At 44.6% G+C, this 21,395-nt stretch overlaps 1 protein-coding gene across 2 annotated transcripts in view; it reads left to right on the top strand.

Moving 5' to 3' along the window:
- The window catches only part of TRIP11 (thyroid hormone receptor interactor 11), a 153,623-nt gene that overhangs the window by 17,743 nt on the left and 114,485 nt on the right, over positions 1–21,395 (top strand). The window contains exons 5-6 of one of the 2 annotated variants that reach the window (XM_033951325.1): positions 5,673–5,741; positions 17,671–17,836. In XM_033951325.1, coding sequence (XP_033807216.1) covers positions 5,673–5,741; positions 17,671–17,836 — 235 coding nt within the window. The remainder of the gene's footprint in view (positions 1–5,672; positions 5,742–17,670; positions 17,837–21,395) is intronic. The other variant, XM_033951326.1, reaches the window with a different exon arrangement.

The following is a 21,395-nucleotide window of genomic DNA, read 5'->3' on the forward strand; positions in this document are numbered from 1 at the left end:
AATAGAAGAAATAGGACAGCCTCACTGTGTGACAAGGCGGTGGCTGCTGCCAGAAGGATGCTGGGCTGTATAAAGAGAGGTGTAGCCAGTAGAAGGAAGAAGATGTTGATGCCCCTGTACAGGTCGTTGATGAGGCCCCACTTGGAGTATTGTGTTCAGTTTTGGAGACCGTATCTGGCGAAGGACATAAGAATACTTGAAGCGCTCCAGAGGAGGGCGATGAAAATGATAAGAGGTTTGCGCCAGAAGACGAATGAGGAGAGACTGGAAGCCCTGAATATGTATACCCTAGAGGAAAGGAGGGACAGGGGAGATATGATTCAGACATTCAAATACTTGAAGGGTATTAGCATAGAATAAAATCTTTTCCAGAGAAAGGTAAATGGTAAAACCAGAGGACATAATTTGAGGTTGAGGGGTGGTAGATTCAAGAGCAATGTTAGGAAATTCTACTTTACGGAGAGGGTGGTGGATGCCTGGAATGCGCTCCCGAGAGAGGTGGTGGAGAGGAAAACGGTGACTGAGTTCAAAGAAGCATGGGATGAACACAGAAGATTTAGAATCAGAAAATAATATTAAATATTGAACTAAGGCCAGTAGTGGGCAGACTTGCACGGTCTGTGTCTGTATATGGCCATTTGGGGGAGGATGGGCTGGGGAGGGCTTCAATGGCTGGGAAGGTGTAGGTGGGCTGGAGTAGGTTTTTGTCAGATTTCGGCAGTTGGAACCCAGGGCCGCCATCAGGGCAGTACTACCAGTCCTGCATTCAGGGGCCCAGAGCTGACAGGGGGCCCGGGCTCCCCCAGGGTCCTAGGCAGTGTTCTAAGGCAATGGCGTCAGTAGCTCGCCAAGGCAAAGTGAGTCGATCACCCAGGACTCACTTTGTCTTGGCGATCTAATCTATCGGGCCGATCAGTCTTCCTCTCCCCGACGTCAATTCTGCAGTCGGAGAGGAAGTTCGGTCCAGCCAATCGCTGCCTGGCTGGGCGGAACTTCCTCTCCGACGGCAGAATTGACGTCGGGGAGAGGAAGACTGATCGGCTTGAAGCAGGGAGAGCATGCGTCGGCTTCGGCTTTGGGGCCATTGGTGGGTCCTGTTCCCCAGTGGCAGTGGCTTGGGGAACGGCAGGGAGAAAGAAAGAAAGAAAGGGGGCAGGCAGGGAAACAGAAGGAAAGAAGAGAAACAGAAAAAAAGAAAGAAAGGTCAGGGAGAGAGGAAGAAAAAGTTGGGGGAGGGAATGAGGTGTGGAGGAGAGAAAGCATACAGGCTGATAGAAGGGAAGAAAGATTGGATGCACAGTCAGAAGAGGAAAGTGCAACCAGAGACTCATGAAATCACCAGACAAGGTAGGAAAAATGATTTTATTTTAAATTTAGCAAAGTGGAGGCAGTATTACCATAGTTTTCAAAGGAATTTGCCCAAATAACTTAATAGTTAACTGGGTAAATTCCCAGAGATGAAAACTTCCCTTCACTTACTATGCACAGTTCTGAATTTATATCTGCTGTCTATATTTTACAATATGGTCCCCTTTTACTAAACCGCAATAGTTGCTTTTAGCGCAGGGAGCCTATGAGCATCAAGAGCAGCGCTGGGCATTCAGTGCAGTTCCCTGCGCTAAAAACTGCTATTGTGGTTTAATAAAAAGGATGGAGGGTATATTTGTCTATTTTTGTATGGTTGTTACTGAGGTGACAATGCATAGAGCCTTGACCTCTTTGAAAAAAACCCAGAATAGGAATGATAATTAACATTTTCTCAGCGTATAGTGTGCTTTGTGTTTTTTAATTTTATTGTTGGTAGATCATTTTGACTTGGTCATTTTAAAGTAGCTCACAAGCTCAAAAAGTTTGGGCACCTCTGAGCTAGAGCGTTGAAACTGTGTATTTCTATTTTATCCCCCCTTTTACAAAACTGTGGAGCGTTTTTTAGCGCCAGCCATGGTGGTAGCAGCTCTGATGCTCAGAATTCTATGAGCGTCAGGGCTGTTATCACTGTGGCTAAAATCCACACTACAGTTTTGTAAAAGAATGAGGAGTTAGTTTGTGATGACATATTCCATACTAGGCGAAGGTGTTTTCTGTGTTCTGTGTGTTCGAAAAACATGGTTTTCTGTTAGGATTGACGGTGTAGGATTGATTGGTCTGGCTTGTTTAGTTTTACAATGGGTGTATTGATGTACTGCTCACTGCAATATGTAAGATGCTGCCTTTTCCTAGGTACTCATGTGTGACGTGTAGTTTGTTACTAAAAATCATGTTTTTCTTGCAGATGGAGGGGTGCCAAAAAATGATGGGCCCCGGGTGTTACATATGCTACGTACGCCACTGTATGTAAAGATACCAGAAAGCTGGCGTAGCAAAAACTTTAAGTAAATTGTTATTCTTCTAAGTTTTGAGTATTTAATCCTCCCACAATCTCACGGGCACTCGTTTCAAGTTTCAAGTTTATTGAGATTTTGATTTAAACGCAATATCAAATATTTTCAATGCGTATAACAAAAATAAATTTGGGGAAATAAATAAACCATTTGAACAATAAACATACAAACATATCCATAGATGATTAAAATTATATAAGGAGTACAAGGATAAACTACATTTGTTTAAAAATGCGTTCTCCGCGCCTGCTCATAAATTTGTTGACTGGAAGGATCCAGCAATGTGGCCAGATGTCATTCAGGACAAAGACAGAGAAAGAATTGTGCAATTTGGATTAATGATGGAAGATGATTTAAAGCAAAGGGCACAGTCTATGAGTAAAGATCTTGACGGACGTTCTTTTTATGAATATCTCCTCTATGCCAAATCACCCAATGGACGTGAGAAGATTTTACGGGACTGGCTTAGGTGGAGCATTAGCAGAAAAGTATGTGTGTATTCGGCCCATGGAAGAAGGGGGGGGGGGGAAGGGGTGCATGGGGGGCCCAATAGGATTGCTCAGTAAGGGGCCTAGAAATTTCTGATGGCGGCCCTGTTGGAACCTAAGCACAGTCCGGGTAGAGCAGGGGTAGGGAACTCCGGTCCTCAAGAGCCATATTCCAGTCGGGTTTTCAGGATTTCCCAATGAATATGCATTGAAAGCAGTGCATGCAAATAGATCTCATGCATATTCATTGGGGAAATCCTGAAAACCTGACTGGAATACAGCTCTTGAGGACCGGAGTTCCCTACCCCTGAGGTAGAGCTTTGGATTCTTGCCCAGAAATAGCTAAGAAGAAAAAATTTGAAAAATTTAAATTGAATCAGGTTGGGCAGACTGGATGGACCATTCGGGTCTTTATCTGCCATCATCTACTATGTTGGAATCTCTTTGCATTTTGTTTGCATTTTCCTCAAAATCAGAGTAGTCATAAACAAACTTTAAGTCTCAGAATTTATGACTATGGTAGACTTTTTTTGAGGGAAGGATTATGATTACTGGAATAGTGCAGAAAGATATTTTGATCTGTAAGTTTTCTGTAGAGTTGTCGTAAGATGGCAGTCTTCTTTTCTTTTTAAAGTTTTTACATATATGAACAAGCAAATCAGGTAACTTAAAATTCTAAAAGCAATATAAAAAAAAATCTCACATACATATTGTGAAACAGTCCACATGAGAGGTAAGGAGAAAATAAGTCAACAATAGAAATAATATAAAAAAAATATATACAGGATAATACAATCCTAACTATTAGTGCCTAATATCTATTCAATCTTTTATAAACCCACCCCATTCCTTTGCTGAGAAGATTATATTGTATTTCCTCCTGAAAGAAGATTCTCTAGTTGACCAGGTTCAAAAAAATATAGAACTCTTACCTTCAAAGGTGTCTAAACACAAAGAAACGTCAAATAAAATGTCCCGATCCCAAGCTGACCTTAAGTTACTGTACTGCCCAGCCTTGTCATTATGTTACTATATTGCCAAACTTACCTACTGTGAATGTTAGCTTGTAACCCATTCTGAGCTCCAGGGAGGACGAGATAGAAATTGAAATAAATAAATGTTCCACCTTTTGAAATTAGCTGAGGTTTCAGAGTCAAAAAGGCCTTATGTCTCAGGCTACATCCAGGAAAGAGTTGGATTTTTTGACCACAGATGTTAGCATCCTTATTACAAAAATATGCTTTCATCACCAGAGTTTTATCTATTCTAAATCATAACATAAAATCAAGTTACAGACCACATAACCGTGAGAATCTATGCGGTTTACAAAAGATTATATTATAATTACAATTAAACTCAGAGGGAGAATTAGAAGGCCTTGAGCATGCGCTGATGCATACTCAAGGCCCGGCAGAGGCAGGAAGATCTTCAAGCGGAACCAGCACGTCCTGTGGGCTGCGTACCGGAGCCAGATAGGGGGGGGTAAGATCAAGTTGTTCGGGCGGGGGGTGCCGGTGCGAGCGGGGGGGGGGGGAAGCAGCGCCGCTGGCCTGGAGGGGGGGGGGACACATATCAAAGCGAGTTTCCATTATTTCCTATGGGGAAACTCGCTTTGATATACGAGTATTTTGGTTTACGAGCATGCTTCTGGAATGAATTATGCTCGTAAACTAAGGTTCCACTGTAGTTCAAACTCCTATTACCAACCTACAAATGTGTTCATTCTGCAACCCCTCAGTATCTCTCCTCTCTTGACTCTCCTTATGTGCCTCCCCAATTACTCCGTTCCTCAGATGTTGCTTTTATCTGCATCCTCCTCCTCCACTGCCGATTCTTCTACTACTACTACTAATTATTTATATAGTGCTACCAGACGCACACAGCGTTGTACAGAGTCACAAAGAATAAGAAGACAGTCCCTGCTCAAAAGAGCTTACAATCTAAACAGGCAAGATAGACAAACAAGATGTCATGGATACAGTTAAGGGGGACGGGTAATCAGCTGGCTGGGTTGGAAGGCAGAGAGTAGGGTTAAAGATTGAAATTCTAGGCTTTATTCCTTTCATGTTGCTGCCCGGTATGCCTGGAATAAACTTTCAGAGCCCATGTGTCGCACCCCTTCCCTTGTTCAATAGTAGGTTGAGAACCCACCTTTTTGAGAGAGCTTTCATCTCATAACCCTACTCATCACTGTCCTTTGCTCACCATCCTAGCCAGTAGTTTAACCATCCCTGCTAACTGAAACCCCTACCCTGGCATCCTGTTTGTCTGTGTTTATTGATTAGATTTTGAGCTCATTCAAGCAGGGACTGTCTCCTTTGTGACTCTGCACAGCACTGCATGCATCTGGTAGTGCTTTAGAAATAATTAATAATAATGATAGAAGTAGTGGATGCCGATGGATGCAAGCTGATGGAAATCTCTCTCGACACACTCATGGCTGTGATTGCTGTCAATAAGGTGCTTTCACTAAGTATTAAGGAGCTGGTGATTTATCCAGTTGTTGCATTTCCACGTTTTTGGGGGGAGGGGTAGTTTGCTCTCCTGCAAAATATTTTTCTTAGAAGGCATGATTTGGTTGGGGGGGGACTTATACAGTAGCATGCAAGTCTAATGCACTGGCTCAATAGCATTTGAAAAGCATTCATGGGAACATAGATTTTCTGTATCCATTAAAGAAGGTACAGTATACAATAATTACGTTTGTTTCTTTGTTAAGGAAAAAATAACATTTTGTTTCTTTGTAGATATTTTCTCAGGGCAAGTCAAGGTCTAATGCAAACTTTCTTCCTTCTCTCTCTAGTCTTCTAAAGTGCAAGGAACAGATCAAACTGGTCAGAGTGAAATCTGCACATTACAAAACACCATTAAGGTAAGAAGATTGAGAGATTTTTTTTGCTGATCATATTCATAGCTGTTTATGGTAACAAGTGTTTTACCTAAATCTAGCATTGCGACATTGATTTTACTTTGAGTATTTTTTTTAGGTGAAAAAATAATGGCCAGGTACGTTTTGCTGAAATTTGGTGGGTGGCACATCATCCCCCCCATCCATTAGATTATTAGACAGTCTATAGAACTTCAGGAGGGCCGTAAAAACCTTCCTCTTTACAAACCCAACTCCTTAACGACCCGTGTCTGCACCCCTGATGGATGGAACTCAAAGGGCACCGACTAATACAGCAAACGGAATCTCACTAAAACTCATATGCCACCACGAATATAACTTGAATTACTACCACATTCTCTGACAACAACCCAAAAAAGGATCGAAGTGGTTAACAACATAATTCAGTCAAAGTTATGAAAAGAACTCCATTTAAATAGTAAAGATAAAAAAAGAAAAATAATACATTTCTAATACATAATATTTAATATAACGATCTACAATGATAAAATAAAAATTTAATTAATTAATTAAAGCAGATTGAAGTCCTGAATTGAAATCCTGTATATGGAGGAAACCCCCCCCCCCAAGAGAGCCAGCAATAGCACTTTGTACGCAATTACCTTAGCAGTGGTTTGATTTCTCAAGTGCCTGTTCCTACCCTACCCCATGTAATGAGTTATATTCACATTGATTATTTTTCCCTAAGTCTCTCTACCATATAGCTCAGTGTATCACAAATAGAGGTCTGCACGGGAACAGGGATCGCGGGAATACCCGCATAACCCACGGAACTCCCATGGGGACTAGAGAGTTGCGCAGGGATATAAGTCCCACCCATCCCCATGAGGACTCCCACCCGTCTCCGCGAGGAATCCCTCTGTCCCCACCCGTCCCTGTGAGGAATCCCCTCCGTCCCCGCGAGGAATCCCTTACGTCCCCGCCCGTCCCTATAAACTTCAGAAATAGTTATTTCAGTTAATTATGCTACTGAATTAAAGGCTCTGGTAGAAACCCATTTAAAAATAAGCAAAAAGACTTTATTAATTTGGAAATATTGGGAAGAATACATACTTTGTAAACGGGTTTCTACCAGAGCCTCTAATGTTTATAAATTTTTATCAACACAACTAATATACTACTTTATCCTGAAGCAAAAATAAAAAAGAATTTTTTTCCTACCTTTGTTGCCTGGTTTCTGCTTTCCTCATGTTCTCATTCAATTCCTTCCATCCACTGTCTCTCTTCTCTCTGCATCTTCCATTTACTCTGTTATTGTGCCTCTCCCTTTCTCCCCCCTTCCAAATTGGTCTGGCACCCATCTTCCCTCCGCTCCCCCCATAGTCTGGCATCTCTGTCTTCTTCCCTGCCAGTGTCTTCTCCCCACTCTCTCTTCCCCATTTCCTTTCAGCGTCCTTCTCCCCCCCATCTTCCCCATGTCCTGTCAGCATCCTTCTCCCCCCTCTGTCTTCCACATGTGCTTTCAGTGTCCTTCTCCCCCCTGTCTTTCCCATGTGCTTTCAGCGTCCTTCTCCACCCCTTTGTCTTCCCCATGTCCTTTCAGCGTCCTTCTCCACCCCTTTGTCTTCCCCATGTCCTTTCAGCGTCCTTCTCCACCCCTTTGTCTTCCCCATGTCCTGTCAGCGTCCTTCTCCCCCCCTCTGTCTTCCACATGTGCTTTCAGTGTCCTTCTCCCCCCTGTCTTCCCCATGTGCTTTCAGCGTCCTTCTCCACCCCTTTGTCTTCCCCATGTCCTTTCAGCGTCCTTCTCCACCCCTTTGTCTTCCCCATGTCCTTTCAGCGTCTTTCTCCACCCCTTTGTCTTCCCCATGTCCTTTCAGCGTCCTTCTCCACCCCTTTGTCTTCCCCATGCACTTTCAGCGTCCTTCTCCACCCCTTTGTCTTCCCCATGCCCTTTCAGCGTCCTTCTCCACCCCTTTGTCTTCCCCATGCCCTTTCAGCGTCCTTCTCCATCCCTTTGTCTTCCCCATGCCCTTTCAGCGTCCTTCTCCACCCCTTTGTCTTCCCCATGCCCTTTCAGCATCCTTCTCCACCCCTTTGTCTTCCCCATGCCCTTTCAGCATCCTTCTCCACCCCTTTGTCTTCCCCATGCCCTTTCAGCGTCCTTCTCCACCCCTTTGTCTTCCCCATGCCCTTTCAGCGTCCTTCTCCACCCCTTTGTCTTCCCCATGCCCTTTCAGCGTCCTTCTCCACCCCTTTGTCTTCCCCATGCCCTTTCAGCGTCCTTCTCCACCCCTTTGTCTTCCCCATGCCCTTTCAGCGTCCTTCTCCACCCCTTTGTCTTCCCCATGTCCTTTCAGCGTCCTTCTCCCCCCCCCCCCCGTCTTCCCCATGTCCTTTCAGCGTCCTTCTCCCCCCCCCCCCCGTCTTCCCCATGTCCTTTCAGTGTCCTTCTCCCCCCTCCTCCCCTCCCCATGTCCTTTCAGCGTCCTTCTCCACCCCTTTGTCTGCCCCAGTGCTTTCAGTCCTTCTCCCCCCTCAGTTTTACCCATTTCCCTTAAGCGTCTTTTCTTCTCCACTCCACCTTTCCTCCCTTTCTCCCTGTCCCTTACCTTTGTGGCGCTTCCCCACCCGACCGACAACAGAACAGGCCCGGTCGGACAAACCTCCCTGCCCTGTAGCCGCGGATCTAAATTACCTTCTTACAGCAGCTGGAGTATTAAAGCTGCTGTAAGAAGGTAATTTAGATTCGCGGCTACAGGGCAGGGAGGTTTGTCGGCTGGGCCTGTTGTCGGTCGATCGGGGGAAGCGCCACAAAGGTTAGGGGACCTGACCGGCTGTGCACACACCCCCCCCATGGCTGCACCCGGGGCGGACCGCCCCCCGCTTTGGTACGCCACTGCGTTCTCCCTACCTACCCTGCCGCACACAGCCGACCGGAAGTCTTCCTGATGTCAGCGCTGACGTCGGAGGAAGGGAGGGCTTTGCTTAAGCCCTCTCTCCGACGTCAGCGCTGACATCGGGGAAGACTTCCGATTGGCTATGTGTGCTGCAGCAGGGCAGGCAGAAAATGGAAGACGAGGCCTCGCAACAGGGCAGGTAGGAAAAGCATTGAACCCCGCGGGATCCCCGAGAGCACGAGGGGCGTTCCCACGGGATCCCCGCGACCCTAGGGGGTGTCCCCATGGGATCCCCGTAACCCAAAGGGGGAACCCGCGGGATTCCCGTCATCCCCGTTCCCATGCAGCTCTCTAACGGGGACCCCCGTCTGGCCCATGGGGACCCCCCTCTAGCCAATGGGACTCCCACGGGGATGGAAGGCTTTGGAAGAAGGGTTCATCCATATAATATAATGGACACATCAGCCTTAGTAAAAGAGGGGGTTTATAAGTTAATTACCTGAACAGAAAACATAAAAAGAGTTCCACCAAAGAGATTCCACAAGGAAAACAGCAAAAGAAACTGTGGAATTGATGTTCCTGTCAGAAGTAATTGCTGCTTTTTATGGGGACAGGTGGGGATGGAGGTAATTCCTTGCGGGGATGGGTGGGTACGTAGAGGATCCTGACGGGGACGGGTGGGTACGGAGAGGATCCTGGCGGGGACGAGTGGGGATGGAGAGGATCCTGGCTGGGATGGGTGAGATTTCTGTCCCCGTGCAACTGTCTAATCACAAACAGATTCCAGTTGTGCCCCGAGATACCATCAAGGAGGAGAGGAGAGGCGCCGACTGACTGCTTACAGGACATGTCTCTCGCGGCAAGAGGCATGTCTTGTAGTCAGTCAGATGGCGCCTCTCATCCTCATCTCTCCTTCTGCAGCACACACACTCTCCCCCCCCTCCCCCGGTGGCAATAGGAGGCTTAGGGCGTGACTGGAGGACATCTGCGAATGAGCGGATGTCAACATGTGTAGGAATGATGCTGCACACACAAGGCTCAGAGTGGGATGAGGCGACCTAAATGGATGGTCTCTCTCCCTTTTATTGAGAATCATTGCTCCATTAATGATTTAGCTAATGCTCTACAAGATTATAATGTCATAATGCATTTACAGTGAGGATTAGACCAAGTCAATACATTGTTTACATATTTCATGTGATTCTCAAAGTTACTATCTCACATGATATATGAATACATAATAACAGTTACAATAAAGTGATTCCCAATGTGTACATTTCTGATATGTTGATATGTCTCAAATCTTACTATAGCATGTGACAGTCCAAAGGTTATAATGCATGCTTCTTAAGCGCTCTAGATTAGCCTTAAGTTAAGTCAAGGCCTGTTCAGGCAAAGACTGATTGTTGCCCATATAAGGGATAAGGGTAAACTTGTGTCAGGTTAATATGTGACAAAGGTCTTGTGATAAGATTCTAGAATTTTCCTTTACTTAGAATTAGCTGCATGGCAAGAAGGGAGAGGGAATGGGAATAATTCATAATTCTTTCACAGGGGCTCATAATTCTTTCACAGGGGCGGTGAAATCTGTGCCGATCTCGCCCTGTTTCAGATTGGCGTCCCTACAGACATGATGATGTCATGCATGTGCATGTCATCATGATGCCAACGTCCGCACTTTTCTAGGTGCCCTCCAGCCACAGCCCTGTGATTAGTGTGCCGCAGTTTAAAAAGTTTGCGACACACTAGTATAGCTTAACGCTCCATTCTCTGGGAGCGTATGAGTGCTTGGGGCACCTGCCTTGGCACCTGGGAATTCTGGGTTTGTTTCCCACTGCCACTTCTTGTGGCTCTAGAAATGTCTCCTATCACTTCATTTTATTCTATGTGTGCCTACCTGCATGCAGTAGATTCTATGCACTCCTTTTTAAAGTTCCAACAACTACTCTTTTGAATTTCTTGTGCGTACTATTCCATTTTCTTACTGCTACAAGGTAAACAGAGTGCTTTTCTTAACAAGTTTCCTCTTCTTTCCCACTGGGCTAGTAGACGTTCTGTTCCACTGCCACTCTTTACATCTACTTTTCGGAAATTCCTAATATCAATCTGTTTCCTCCAATTTGGATTAACCCAGATTGTCTCTTTCTTTATCAGCCAGTTCACACTGTAGTTGCATGGTTGTTTATCACATTCTTCTGCTGCCTAGCCATTTCTTTGCTGGCCCTAACCTTGTTTCTGGCTTCTAAATAAATTAAGAAGCAACTTTAACTCCAATGAGCATACACCCATTTCCATTTCTAGTTCTCCTGAGCCTCCGATCTTCAGTTGTCATATTACCATCATTGAACAAATTTGGCTCAGAGGTAAAGTCCTGGTTTTTGGTCCGAAAGTCCAAAGTTCACATTCCAGATCGTTCTTAGAAGTATACATCATAAATTTTTCCCTATCCAGAAGGTCTTTGTCTTTACTGTCTGGTTCCGTTCTACTATTTAGTGCTGGAAGCCATCTGGGCATTCCGGAGTTAGCTTCCAATGTGTATGGTTTCCTCTTGCTCTATTTCTCCACCAATCGCATCTAAATTCATGATTGCTCTCTTTTTTTGTGCCTTTCCTACTATGTTTTGCTAAACTAGGCAACAGTCCTATTTCTCTTGCTCAGAACTTTTATACTCTAATTCAATATATCAGTACGGCCTGAGACTGGATACTTCACATAAATTTGCATATTCCTCTCTCATCTTCCACTTTTTACTTCATTAACAGAAGCAGTCAGTAACTTCTGATCTCCATCTGCTCCCATTTTTTCCGGCAGATATCTTGAGAAGTACTACTTCTTTTCTTTACTTGCACTCTTTTTTGTTTTCATTCTTTATTTATTATATTTTGAAAAATTATACAAGCATTACTACTTGAGCAGGAAAAATGAAAGAAAACAATTGACAATCTTAGAATTAATTAAGTGGTATATAGGAAACAAATTATTTTATCTTCTTAGACCTCAAAAAACCTGTAAGGGGGGGAGAAGTCTTTAATACATGGGACTATAAATTTTTAGGAAAAAAGAAAAGTAAAAGGCTTAACGGCGACTCCTAATATCTATGTTACATCCTTTTAACCTCTGGAGATCTTCTTTAAGTCTAGAAAAGTCCGCAGATGGTCAGGAACAAAAAAGGTATACTTTGTCCCTGCATATTTGATGAGGCATTTATTTACTTGCGCTCTTAATATTTGATAAACTTCGAATACTGGCTCTATTCACTTTACAAGATATACCAGAGCTCTCAGACAGCCCTCAGGGGGGAGTACTGTTGACATATGGCCTTATTCCCAGTCAGCCATTCTTCCTTTTCAACTTATTCCACATTCTGCCGTCCATAGTTAGGGAGTTTCTCTCCTTCCTTTGTTTTCTTTCCTGTCTCTTCCTACAACAGGGGTAGGAAACTCCGGTCTTCGAGAGCTGTATTCCAGTTGGGTTTTCAGGATTTCCCCAATGAATATGCATGAGATCTATTTGCATGCACTGCTTTCAATGCATATTCATTGGGGAAATCCTGAAAACCCGACTGGAATACGGCTCTCGAGGACCGGAGTTCCCTACTCCTGTCCTACAACATTATTCTATCAATGTGAATCATGTTGTCATTGCTTTGCCATTTTTCCCTTTCGTTTCCCATCTATGTCAACCTGGGGCATGAATGGCTTCAACTAGTGGGGGTTTTTTTTTTGTTTTGTTTTATTTTAAATCTTAGAAGTGCCTCTTTCCAATATCCAATCTACTGTTTCTTCCTAGATTTTTAGGCCTCTCCGTCTCCTATCCTCGGATTCGCCTGCCGCTCTGAGGTCGGCTTCTATTTCTAAACTAAACCTTAAGTTTATATACCGCATCCTCTCCATAAAGATAGAGCTCGGCATGGTTTACAGGAACTTTAATATAAGGAAGGAAAGACATAAAAAGAATTAGAGATTATAAAGAGGGTAGCGAGATTTACATTTTTGAGAATAGCCAAGTTTTCAGATGCTTTTGGAATAATTGGAAGGAGCCCAGATTCCGCAGCAGGGCAGAAAGGTTATTTCACGAGCTCCATACACATTGGGTTTGTTGAGCCCATATCGTTCCCTCTTGCCAAGGATGGTTGTATACCTCTTAATAGTCCTCTAGTTAATTTAATTCCCTTATTCTCCACCAACTTATATCGGTCAATATCTGATTTTGAGGCTTGGCACTAAACATTTCTTTTTTTCCTTGGAGGCCAATTCTCCCTCCAAGCCTTTTGCTTAAGCTAAAGAGTGAATATTCTGTCTGCTTGTCCAAGGATAAAGTACAGTTACTTCCTGTAACAGGTGCTATTCGGGGATTGCCAGCAGATATTCTCATATCCCACCCACCTCCCCTAGTTGGCTGCTTCACTTGGGGTATAGAACTGACGACCTCGCGAGTCGGCATCAGGCGGGAAGGCGCGGTGTGGGCAGTCTCAAAACTTTCTAAAGCTTAAAATGACAATTCACTTTAGCACTGCCCGTACCGGGCTACTACTACTACAGTTTATCATTTCTATAGCACTGAAAGGCATATGCAGCGTTGTACATTTAACATTCAATAGACAGTCCCTGCTCAGAAGAGCTAACAATCTAATTTGACAGACAGGACATCTCAGGGTTGGAGAGATTATGATAAAGGAAATGAAACAGTGGGTCTAGGTATCTGGCAGCAGTGAGTGGGAGTTAAGAGTTGAAAGCAGTTTTCATAAAAGTGGATTTGAATACTGCTAGGGATGGAGCATGACGTATTGATTCAGGCAGCTTGTTCCAGGCATAGGGTGCGGCAAGAAAGAAGGGACGGAGTCTGGAGTTGGCATTGGAAGAGAAGGTTACGAATTAGAGGGGCTTGCCTGATGATTGGAATTCACAGAGAGGAGCATAGGGGGAGATAAGTGAAGAGAGATATTGGGGGGGGGGGCTTCAGAGTTGAATGCAGTAAGAGGAGTTTGAACTGTATTTGGAAATGGATGGGGAGCCAATGAAGTGATTTGAGGAGAGGGGTAATGTGAGAATATCAGCTCTCATGGAATATGAGTCATGCAGCAGAATTTTGAAAAGATTGAAGAGGTGAGAGATGGGTGCGCAGGAGGCCTGAGAGAATTACGTTGCAGTAGTCTAAGGGTGAGATGATGAGAGTGTGGACAAGGGTTTTGGTAATGTGTTCAAAAAGGAGAGGACAGATTTTGGTAATATTATAGAGGAGGAAGCGACAGGTTTTGGCGGTTTGTTGGATCTGAGCAGAGGAGAGAGAGGAGCTGACGAGACAGGAAGGAGGCTAATGTTATCCACATAAATGGAGAACAATTAGAAGGGGGAGGTGAGTTTAGGTGGAAAGATAAGAAATTCAATTTTAGCCATATTCAGTTTGAGATGGTGGTGAGACGTCCAAGCAGCAATGTTGGACAGGAAGGCTGAGATTCGGGCCTGAATTCCTGTAGAGATATCTGGTGTGGAGAGGTAGATCTGGGAGTCATCAGGATAGAGGTGATATTGAAAGCTGTGGATGACATCACCCCATCTGTGAGAATATCTGCCTGCTGTCCCTGGATAACACCTGTTCTGGTAAGTAACTATGTTTTTTTTGCTTAATGGAGCAAATTTCTTGGTATTATAGCTATAACTTTTATGTTTTCACACACAGCAATGATACATCGATTAAAAAAAATCTTTTTTACGTAAAGTCTTTTATTGAAAAAGAACAATAAATCAGTACAGAAATAACACTAGTGTCTCCAGTATGCTTATAACAAGTGGGGTCAGATTCCTTAGGACCCCGCTAATAGTGTTACAACCACAAAAGAATAGGACAACATTCACCTGTCATCAAATAATGATAAAAAGACATTTTATGCAAAACATCTAGTAGTATTTTATTAAATAAAGCCTCAATATCTGCACTTTATTGTGGAAAAAATCACAGAAATTTTATATATACTTCTCCCTCCGTATTCACGGGGGTTAGGGGCCTGCGAATAACTATTTCTATGTACTTGCCCAGACTCTGCTCAGCTTTGCGTCAGTGATCCGGCACCTGCCAGCAGCTGTTTAAAAATTTGAAGACTGTTTCTAATTCCCCCTTGTGCCATGGAATGGGAGAAAGAGGGGGAAGGAGGAAGCTTTGCTGTTTGTCGCGCATGCACTTCAGCCCTGTTCCAGGAGAATCCTGCCTCACCACGTGCACACTGCACTCTGAGAGCCGGCAGGGCAGGGGAGCTGATGCAGGCTCTTTTTACGTAGCCAATCAGATGGAGAGCCAGGGCTGGAAGGCGTGTGATGACACCGATTGGCAGCCACCCTAGCCAATAAGATGTCAGCACTCCAGGACTAACTCTGCGACAGGAAGGAAGAGGGAGGGATGAAAGGCTTGACATTTGGAGCTTTCTGCAAGCCAAAGGTAAGAGGAACGGCATGCTATCTGAAAGCCAGGCCAGGGAAAAGTAAGTTCATTGTTGTGGGTGTGGGACCGGGGCGGGGGAAAGCCATCAAAATAAAAACTGCGAATAATCGAAATCATGAGTGTAGAAACCGTGAATACGGAGGGAGAAGTGTACTTTACTAATAGCTAAACATGTACACTTTGGTGCAGTCCAGTGGCATTCCAAACACTCAACATAGAAATATGATGGCAGATAAAGGCCAAATGGCCCATCTAGTCTGCCCATCTGCAGTAACCATTATCTCTTTCTCTCTCCGAGAGATCCCACGTGCATATCTCAGGCCCTTTTGAATTCAGACACAATCTCTGTCTCCACCACTTCTTCTGGAAGACTGTTCCATGCATCTACCACCCTTTCTGTAAAAAAGTATTTCCTCAGATTAACTTCATCCTATGCCCTCTCATTACAGAATTTCCTTTCAAATGAAAGAGACTTGACTCATGCGCATTTACATCACGTAGGTATTTAAACGTCTCTATCATATCTCCCCTCTCCCGCCTTTCCTCCAAAGTATACAGATTGAGATCTTTAAGTCTGTTCCAATACGCCTTATGATGAAAACCATACCATTTTAGTAGCCTTCCTCTGGCCTTACTCCATCCTTTTTATATCTTTTTGAAGTGCGGACTCCAGAATTGTACACAATATTCTAAATGAGGTTTTATACAGGGGCATCAATATCTCCTTTTTCCAAACCTATTCAACCTAGCATCCTAGCTTTCGCCATCACCTTTTCAACCTGTTTGGCCACCTTAAGATCATCACATACAATCACACCTAAGTCCCGCTTGTCTATCCACATAAGTTCTTCACTCCCTAAACTGTACCGTTCCTTCGGATTTTTGCAGCCCAAATGCATGATCTTGCATTTCTTAGCATTATATTTAGCTTCCAAATTTCAGACCATTCGTCAAGCTTCGCCAGGTCTTTCTTCATGTTATTCACATCATCCAGCATGTCTACTCTATTGCAGATTTTGGTAATCAATATCTACTTGAGACAGTCTGGATAAAGTCTGTGATGCTGTTCTTTTCCTTGCAACACTCGGGCTTTTAAAAAATTATTTTCTGATCACACAATCAAATTTATTGGGAAAACTTCAGTTCACGCAGTTTTTCCAACTTTAGTTTTTTTTAGACAACCCTGGTCCTCCCTCCAAACTTTCATAAAGTTTAATAGGCTTAGTGTAGTGGCCAAATTGGATACTGTGTTCGGATTTTCAGTACTTTTAGTTGGCTCGCTCATCTGTCCCACCCTAGATGCTGGGGATTGTTTTGGTACATTCCACAAGTTCAAGACTGATGTTTCTATTGCACTAGAAGGGAAGATTAGGTACTTGCCTCAATAATCTTCTTTCTAGTATATAGGAACATCAATCTTGAAACCCACCTTGTCAGATGTTCAGTATCTTGCTTGCAGTCTCGGACATGTCAGTATTACCGGATATCTTGTTTCTTTCCTCTGTCCAGCAAGGTCAGGGATAGGGGAAATCACAGGATACCTTTCAGAACTCCAAGACCGTTAGTGCAAGTTGCGTCCAGGCAGGTGGCTTGTTCATTCCACCTCGTTATATGTTAAGAGTTGTTCATAATTATTTTATGTTAAATGTTGTGGTAAGAACAGAACAGATTTAAATCTCTGTTACCCCTCCCTCTAGGGCTGACCATCTGTTTTGTTACGAACTGAGAAATTACAGGACAGCCCAGAGTGATGGGAGGCGGAGCAGAAAAATCTCTCTACACCAGATCTCGTGATCAGAGGTACACAGCCCACAAATTGAAGACTGATGATCCTATGTACTAGAAAGAAGATTATCAAGGTAAGTACCAAGTGGAAGAGATTTCACTCAAGAAAATTCTTATGCATAGATTGACATGGTCAACTTACATTGTAATAATAGCAATGGTAAAATAACCAAATGTTGGCTTAACACACAGAACAGTAAAGTAAACTTGGAAATAGATAAATTAAATTAAAGTAATAGCAACAATTTGATATATACTGTAATAAAAATATGGTTCTTTGGTGTTTTGCTGACATTGTAACACTTTAATAGGCAGCACAAAAGAACCATTCATATACCATAAATTTGATGTTCACAATGTTATAACAATATAATGAAACTCCAAAAACCAGACCTGCTCTCTATTCTCCAGTCATTTTGACCCCTCTCATTTAGAGTAAGGCTCTTATTTCTAGTAATAACAATATAAAGAAACCTCTTAAAAGACAGCAGAGGGGACATTAGGATCTTGTTTCTGAAATGCAGTTTAATATATTTACATGGCAAGAACTGTGTGTGTGTGTGGGGGGAGGGGGGGCGGTTTCTCTGCATCCTTCCATTTCCTTGTGGGCTTATTAGGAAATTGTATTTTGAGAAGCAAATTGATAGGACCAGTTATAAGGCTAGACCATAGCTGAGAGGCCACCTTTCCCTTCTGAAAAGAGATTGAAACATTTTATGTACGTAGTTCTTTTTCCTTGACCACGTAAAAGCAACCCATCTGGCTCAATATTATTGATTACAAATATGTAACTGTTTGTTGCTTAACTCTTAAATTCCACGTTGTTGTTGTAGGAACTGAAACAAAAATTAAGTCAGGAAATAGACGAACATCAGCATGAGCTTTCAGTATTGCAAGATGCGCATCGTCAGAAACTGGCAGAAATCACTCGCCGGCACAGAGAGGAATTAGCAGAATATGAAGACAGAATTGAGGAACTGGAAGAGCAAAGTCAGCATGGTTTGGTTTTCCATTTCAATTCTAGTCACCCTTAGCCCACTCTTTTTACTTTTTCCAGTCTCTCAGCTTATAGTCACACATACAGATCTGTAAAGGTGGGTGGGGACCTTTCAGAAAGGCTGAGAAAATAGTAAACTATACACCAGCAGCTATAGAAACAGAAAGGCCATTTAATAAGTACACCCAGCAGTCTAAGTGCACAGAACAGACTTGATGGACACATAGCAAGAGGCATTCTTCCTTGGGGGAGAGCACTTCTAACAATGTAAAGTGGCAACCAAATATTCACGAGACAGATTTGCATATAATGGAAGTGACAGGTATGCAAATCTCTCTCGTGAATATTTATTAGGGATATCCTGAAAACCTGACTGATTGGTGGTCCCCCAGGACAGGGTTGGGAACCACTGGTTTAGAGAGTCTGCTCTCTTGATACAGCTGGTGAGCTGTGAGAAGAAGAAAAAAGAACAAGAAATGGAGAGTAAAAAGGGCCTGAGGCCTCTGTTTTTATACAGTGTTGTTGTGTGGGTGTCTTCGATGCATTCGTTATGAGCACTTCTAAAAAGCAGAAAAAGTGCATTATTTATGAGCACTGAGCGGTGGATGCGGCTGGCATGTGCACAGAGTGTTTTGACTGCCTCATGGGGGAACCGGCGTCTACTTTAGGTGTCGGTGTGCTGGGCTCCCCTTTGCATGTGCACCACTCATTGGTGGGGGGCGGTGGAGATGCCTGGGCTTCACCTGCCATCCATGCTGGTGTTTGCTCACCTGCCGGTGGTCAGGGAGGTTCGGCGTTGTTGACCACCCCCTAGTGCTAGGGATTCCCTTGCCACTGCAGTAGTGGCTACAGGTGGTCCTGCCTTAGTGGCGGGGTCTAGTCAGGCCTTGTTGCTGCTGCTTCTTTTAGGAGAAAGTTTGTCAACAGGCCTTCCCTCAGTTTTGGCAGAAAGCACAACCATTTTGCCTGTGTCCTCAGGCGACCTTCCTCCTGTCTTAGCATGACAGGAACAGGTCTTACATGTGTCTTCTGCTCTTGCTGTGAATTCTGGATTGCCGTCAGGGCTGTTTAGCCCTGATTTTGTTTAACCATGTCCAAGGCTTATTTACAGGTGGCTGGGGGTCCTGCTTCTGTACCAGGCATCTTGGGGTCTTCTGGGGGGGTCTTTATCTTCCACAGCTGCCCCTGTTCAGTTTCCTGCTCCAGCTGCCTTTGTCCAGCCCCCTCAGCCATTATTCTAGCTGCCGCGGGTGACTTGGGATGAGGATCTGGTTTCACCGGATGAGGACTTGGATCTTGGGGTGAACCTCTAGGATCCTCTAGGGGGGGGGTCTAATCATTTGGATGGAGGGATTTTGGAGGCGCCAGTTGGCGAGGATGCGTTGATCATGCGCATTTTTCACCAGGAAGAACTGCAAGAGCTTATTCCTCAGGTGTCATCGGTCTTACGCTTCAAGCAGGAAGCTAATGACCACTTCATAGAAACATAGAAGATGACGGCAGAAAAGGGCTACAGCCCATCAAGTCTGCCCACTCTGCTTACCCACCCCCTGTCTATGCTCTAATGACCCAATTTTCTTATCTTGACCCTCGTAGGGATCCCACATGGGTATCTCATTTATTCTTAAAGTCTGGCACGCTGTCTGCCTCGATCACCTGCACTGGAAGCTTGTTCCAATGATCAACCACTCTCTCTGTGAAGAAATACTTTCTGGTGTCGCCATGAAATTTTCTGCCCCTAAGTTTGAGCGGGTGCCCTCTTGTAGCCGAGGGTCCCTTGAGAAAGAAAATATCATCTTCCACTTCGACACGTCCCGTGAGGTACTTAAATGTTTCGATCATGTCTCCCCTCTCCCTACGTTCCTCGAGAGTGTAGAGCTGCAATTTGTTCAGTCTCTCTTCATACGAGAGATCCTTGAGCCCCGAGATCATCCTGGTGGCCGTCCGCTGAACCGATTCAATTCTGCGCACATCTTTACTGTAATGTGGCCTCCAGAATTGCACACAGTACTCCAGATGAGGTCTCACCATGGCCCTGTACAACGGCATTATGACTTCAGGCTTTCGGCTTTCGAGTTGTGGACCCTCCGTTGTGAGGAATCTGGTCAGCATCCCCACTCTTTCCCTATACATCAGGATATTCGGGATGTGGTGTACGCTCTGGAAGATTCTGGACGCGCCTTTTCACTTGGTGTGGTCCATGGCCAAGCTCTACCCCATTCCTGATGGGGATAGGGATACTTTTAAGTCTCTTGTAGTCAATGCGGTGGTCTCTGCTATTGCTCAAAGACATACAGTGCCAGCTGAGGTCGGTTTGGCCCTGAGAGACCCTTAGGACTGTAAGATGGAGGCTCTCCTTAAACAGAGTTTTGATGTGGCTGTCTTGGCTGTCCAGACGGCAATTTGTGGCAGTCTTGTATCTCAGGTCTGTGTGGGTTCTGAACCGTGAGTTGGCTGATTGGTCCTTAATGGATCAGGAGGTGGCTAAGATTGAGCTCGGCATTTCTTATCTCTGATGTCATGTTTGATGTGTTGCAGGCCTCGGCCAAGTCCATGGCCCTCGGAGTGGTGACCTGTTGTACCCTGTAGCTTCAGGGTTGGTCGACTGATGTGGCATCTAAGTCTAAGCTCAGTAAATTTCCCTTTCTGGGCTCCTTTCTCAAGTTGGTTCAGGCCTTGAGTGACTCTATGGTGCCTTGTCTGCTGGAAGACTGACCACGCCAGGCTTCATGGGGTGATGCCGCCTGTAGGTGTCTGTGTGATTTTCGTAGGTATCACCCCCTTTTCCTTCCAGAGGTCGCTTCTTTCAGCGCATGCAGTCCTTTCGGGGGGCCCACCGGGGGGGGGATACACCTCCAGGGTCTCCTCTTTGGTCCGCCCGGCCCAATGACTTGCTGCCAGTCCTTCCCCCAGTGCCAGTGAGAGCCCAGTTGCGGGAGTTTTACCGGTGGTGGACTGAGCTCACAACGGATCAGTGGGTCCTAGAAGTGATTCGGGACGACTATAATCTAGAATTTTCCCATCCTTTGCCAGATCGTTTTCTCTCTTCTTCTTGTCAGGCAGCTTGGAAGAGGAGGGCTTTTCAGTAGATGCTGCTCAGGTTGCTGGACCTCAAAGCGGTGGTCCCAGTGCCTCCTCAGGAGATTTGCACCGGCAGGTACTCCATTTACTTCATGGTACCCAAGAAAGAGGAGTCCTTTCGACCCATTTTGGATCTGAAAGGTGTCTTTTCATATGGAAACCCTGAAATCTGTAATTCTTGCTGTTCAGCCTGGAGAATTTCTGACTTCTCTCGACATGTTGGAGGCCTATCTGCATGTTCTGATTCGGACCTCCCATCAGTGATTCCTTCGCTTTGCGATTTTTGGAGAGCATTATCAGTTTTGTGCACTCCCTTTTGGTTTAGCCACGGCACTGTGGACCTTCACCAAGATTATGGTGGTGGTAGCAGTGGCCTTTTGCAAGGAGGGCATTCTGGTTCACCCCTATCTTGGACAACTGGTTGATTCAAGCATAGTAATTTCAGGAGAGCTCCCAGGTTATGACTTGGGTTGTGGAGAT

The sequence above is a fragment of the Geotrypetes seraphini genome, chromosome 7 (genome assembly GCF_902459505.1).
Source record: "Geotrypetes seraphini chromosome 7, aGeoSer1.1, whole genome shotgun sequence".
NCBI lineage: Eukaryota > Metazoa > Chordata > Amphibia > Gymnophiona > Dermophiidae > Geotrypetes > Geotrypetes seraphini.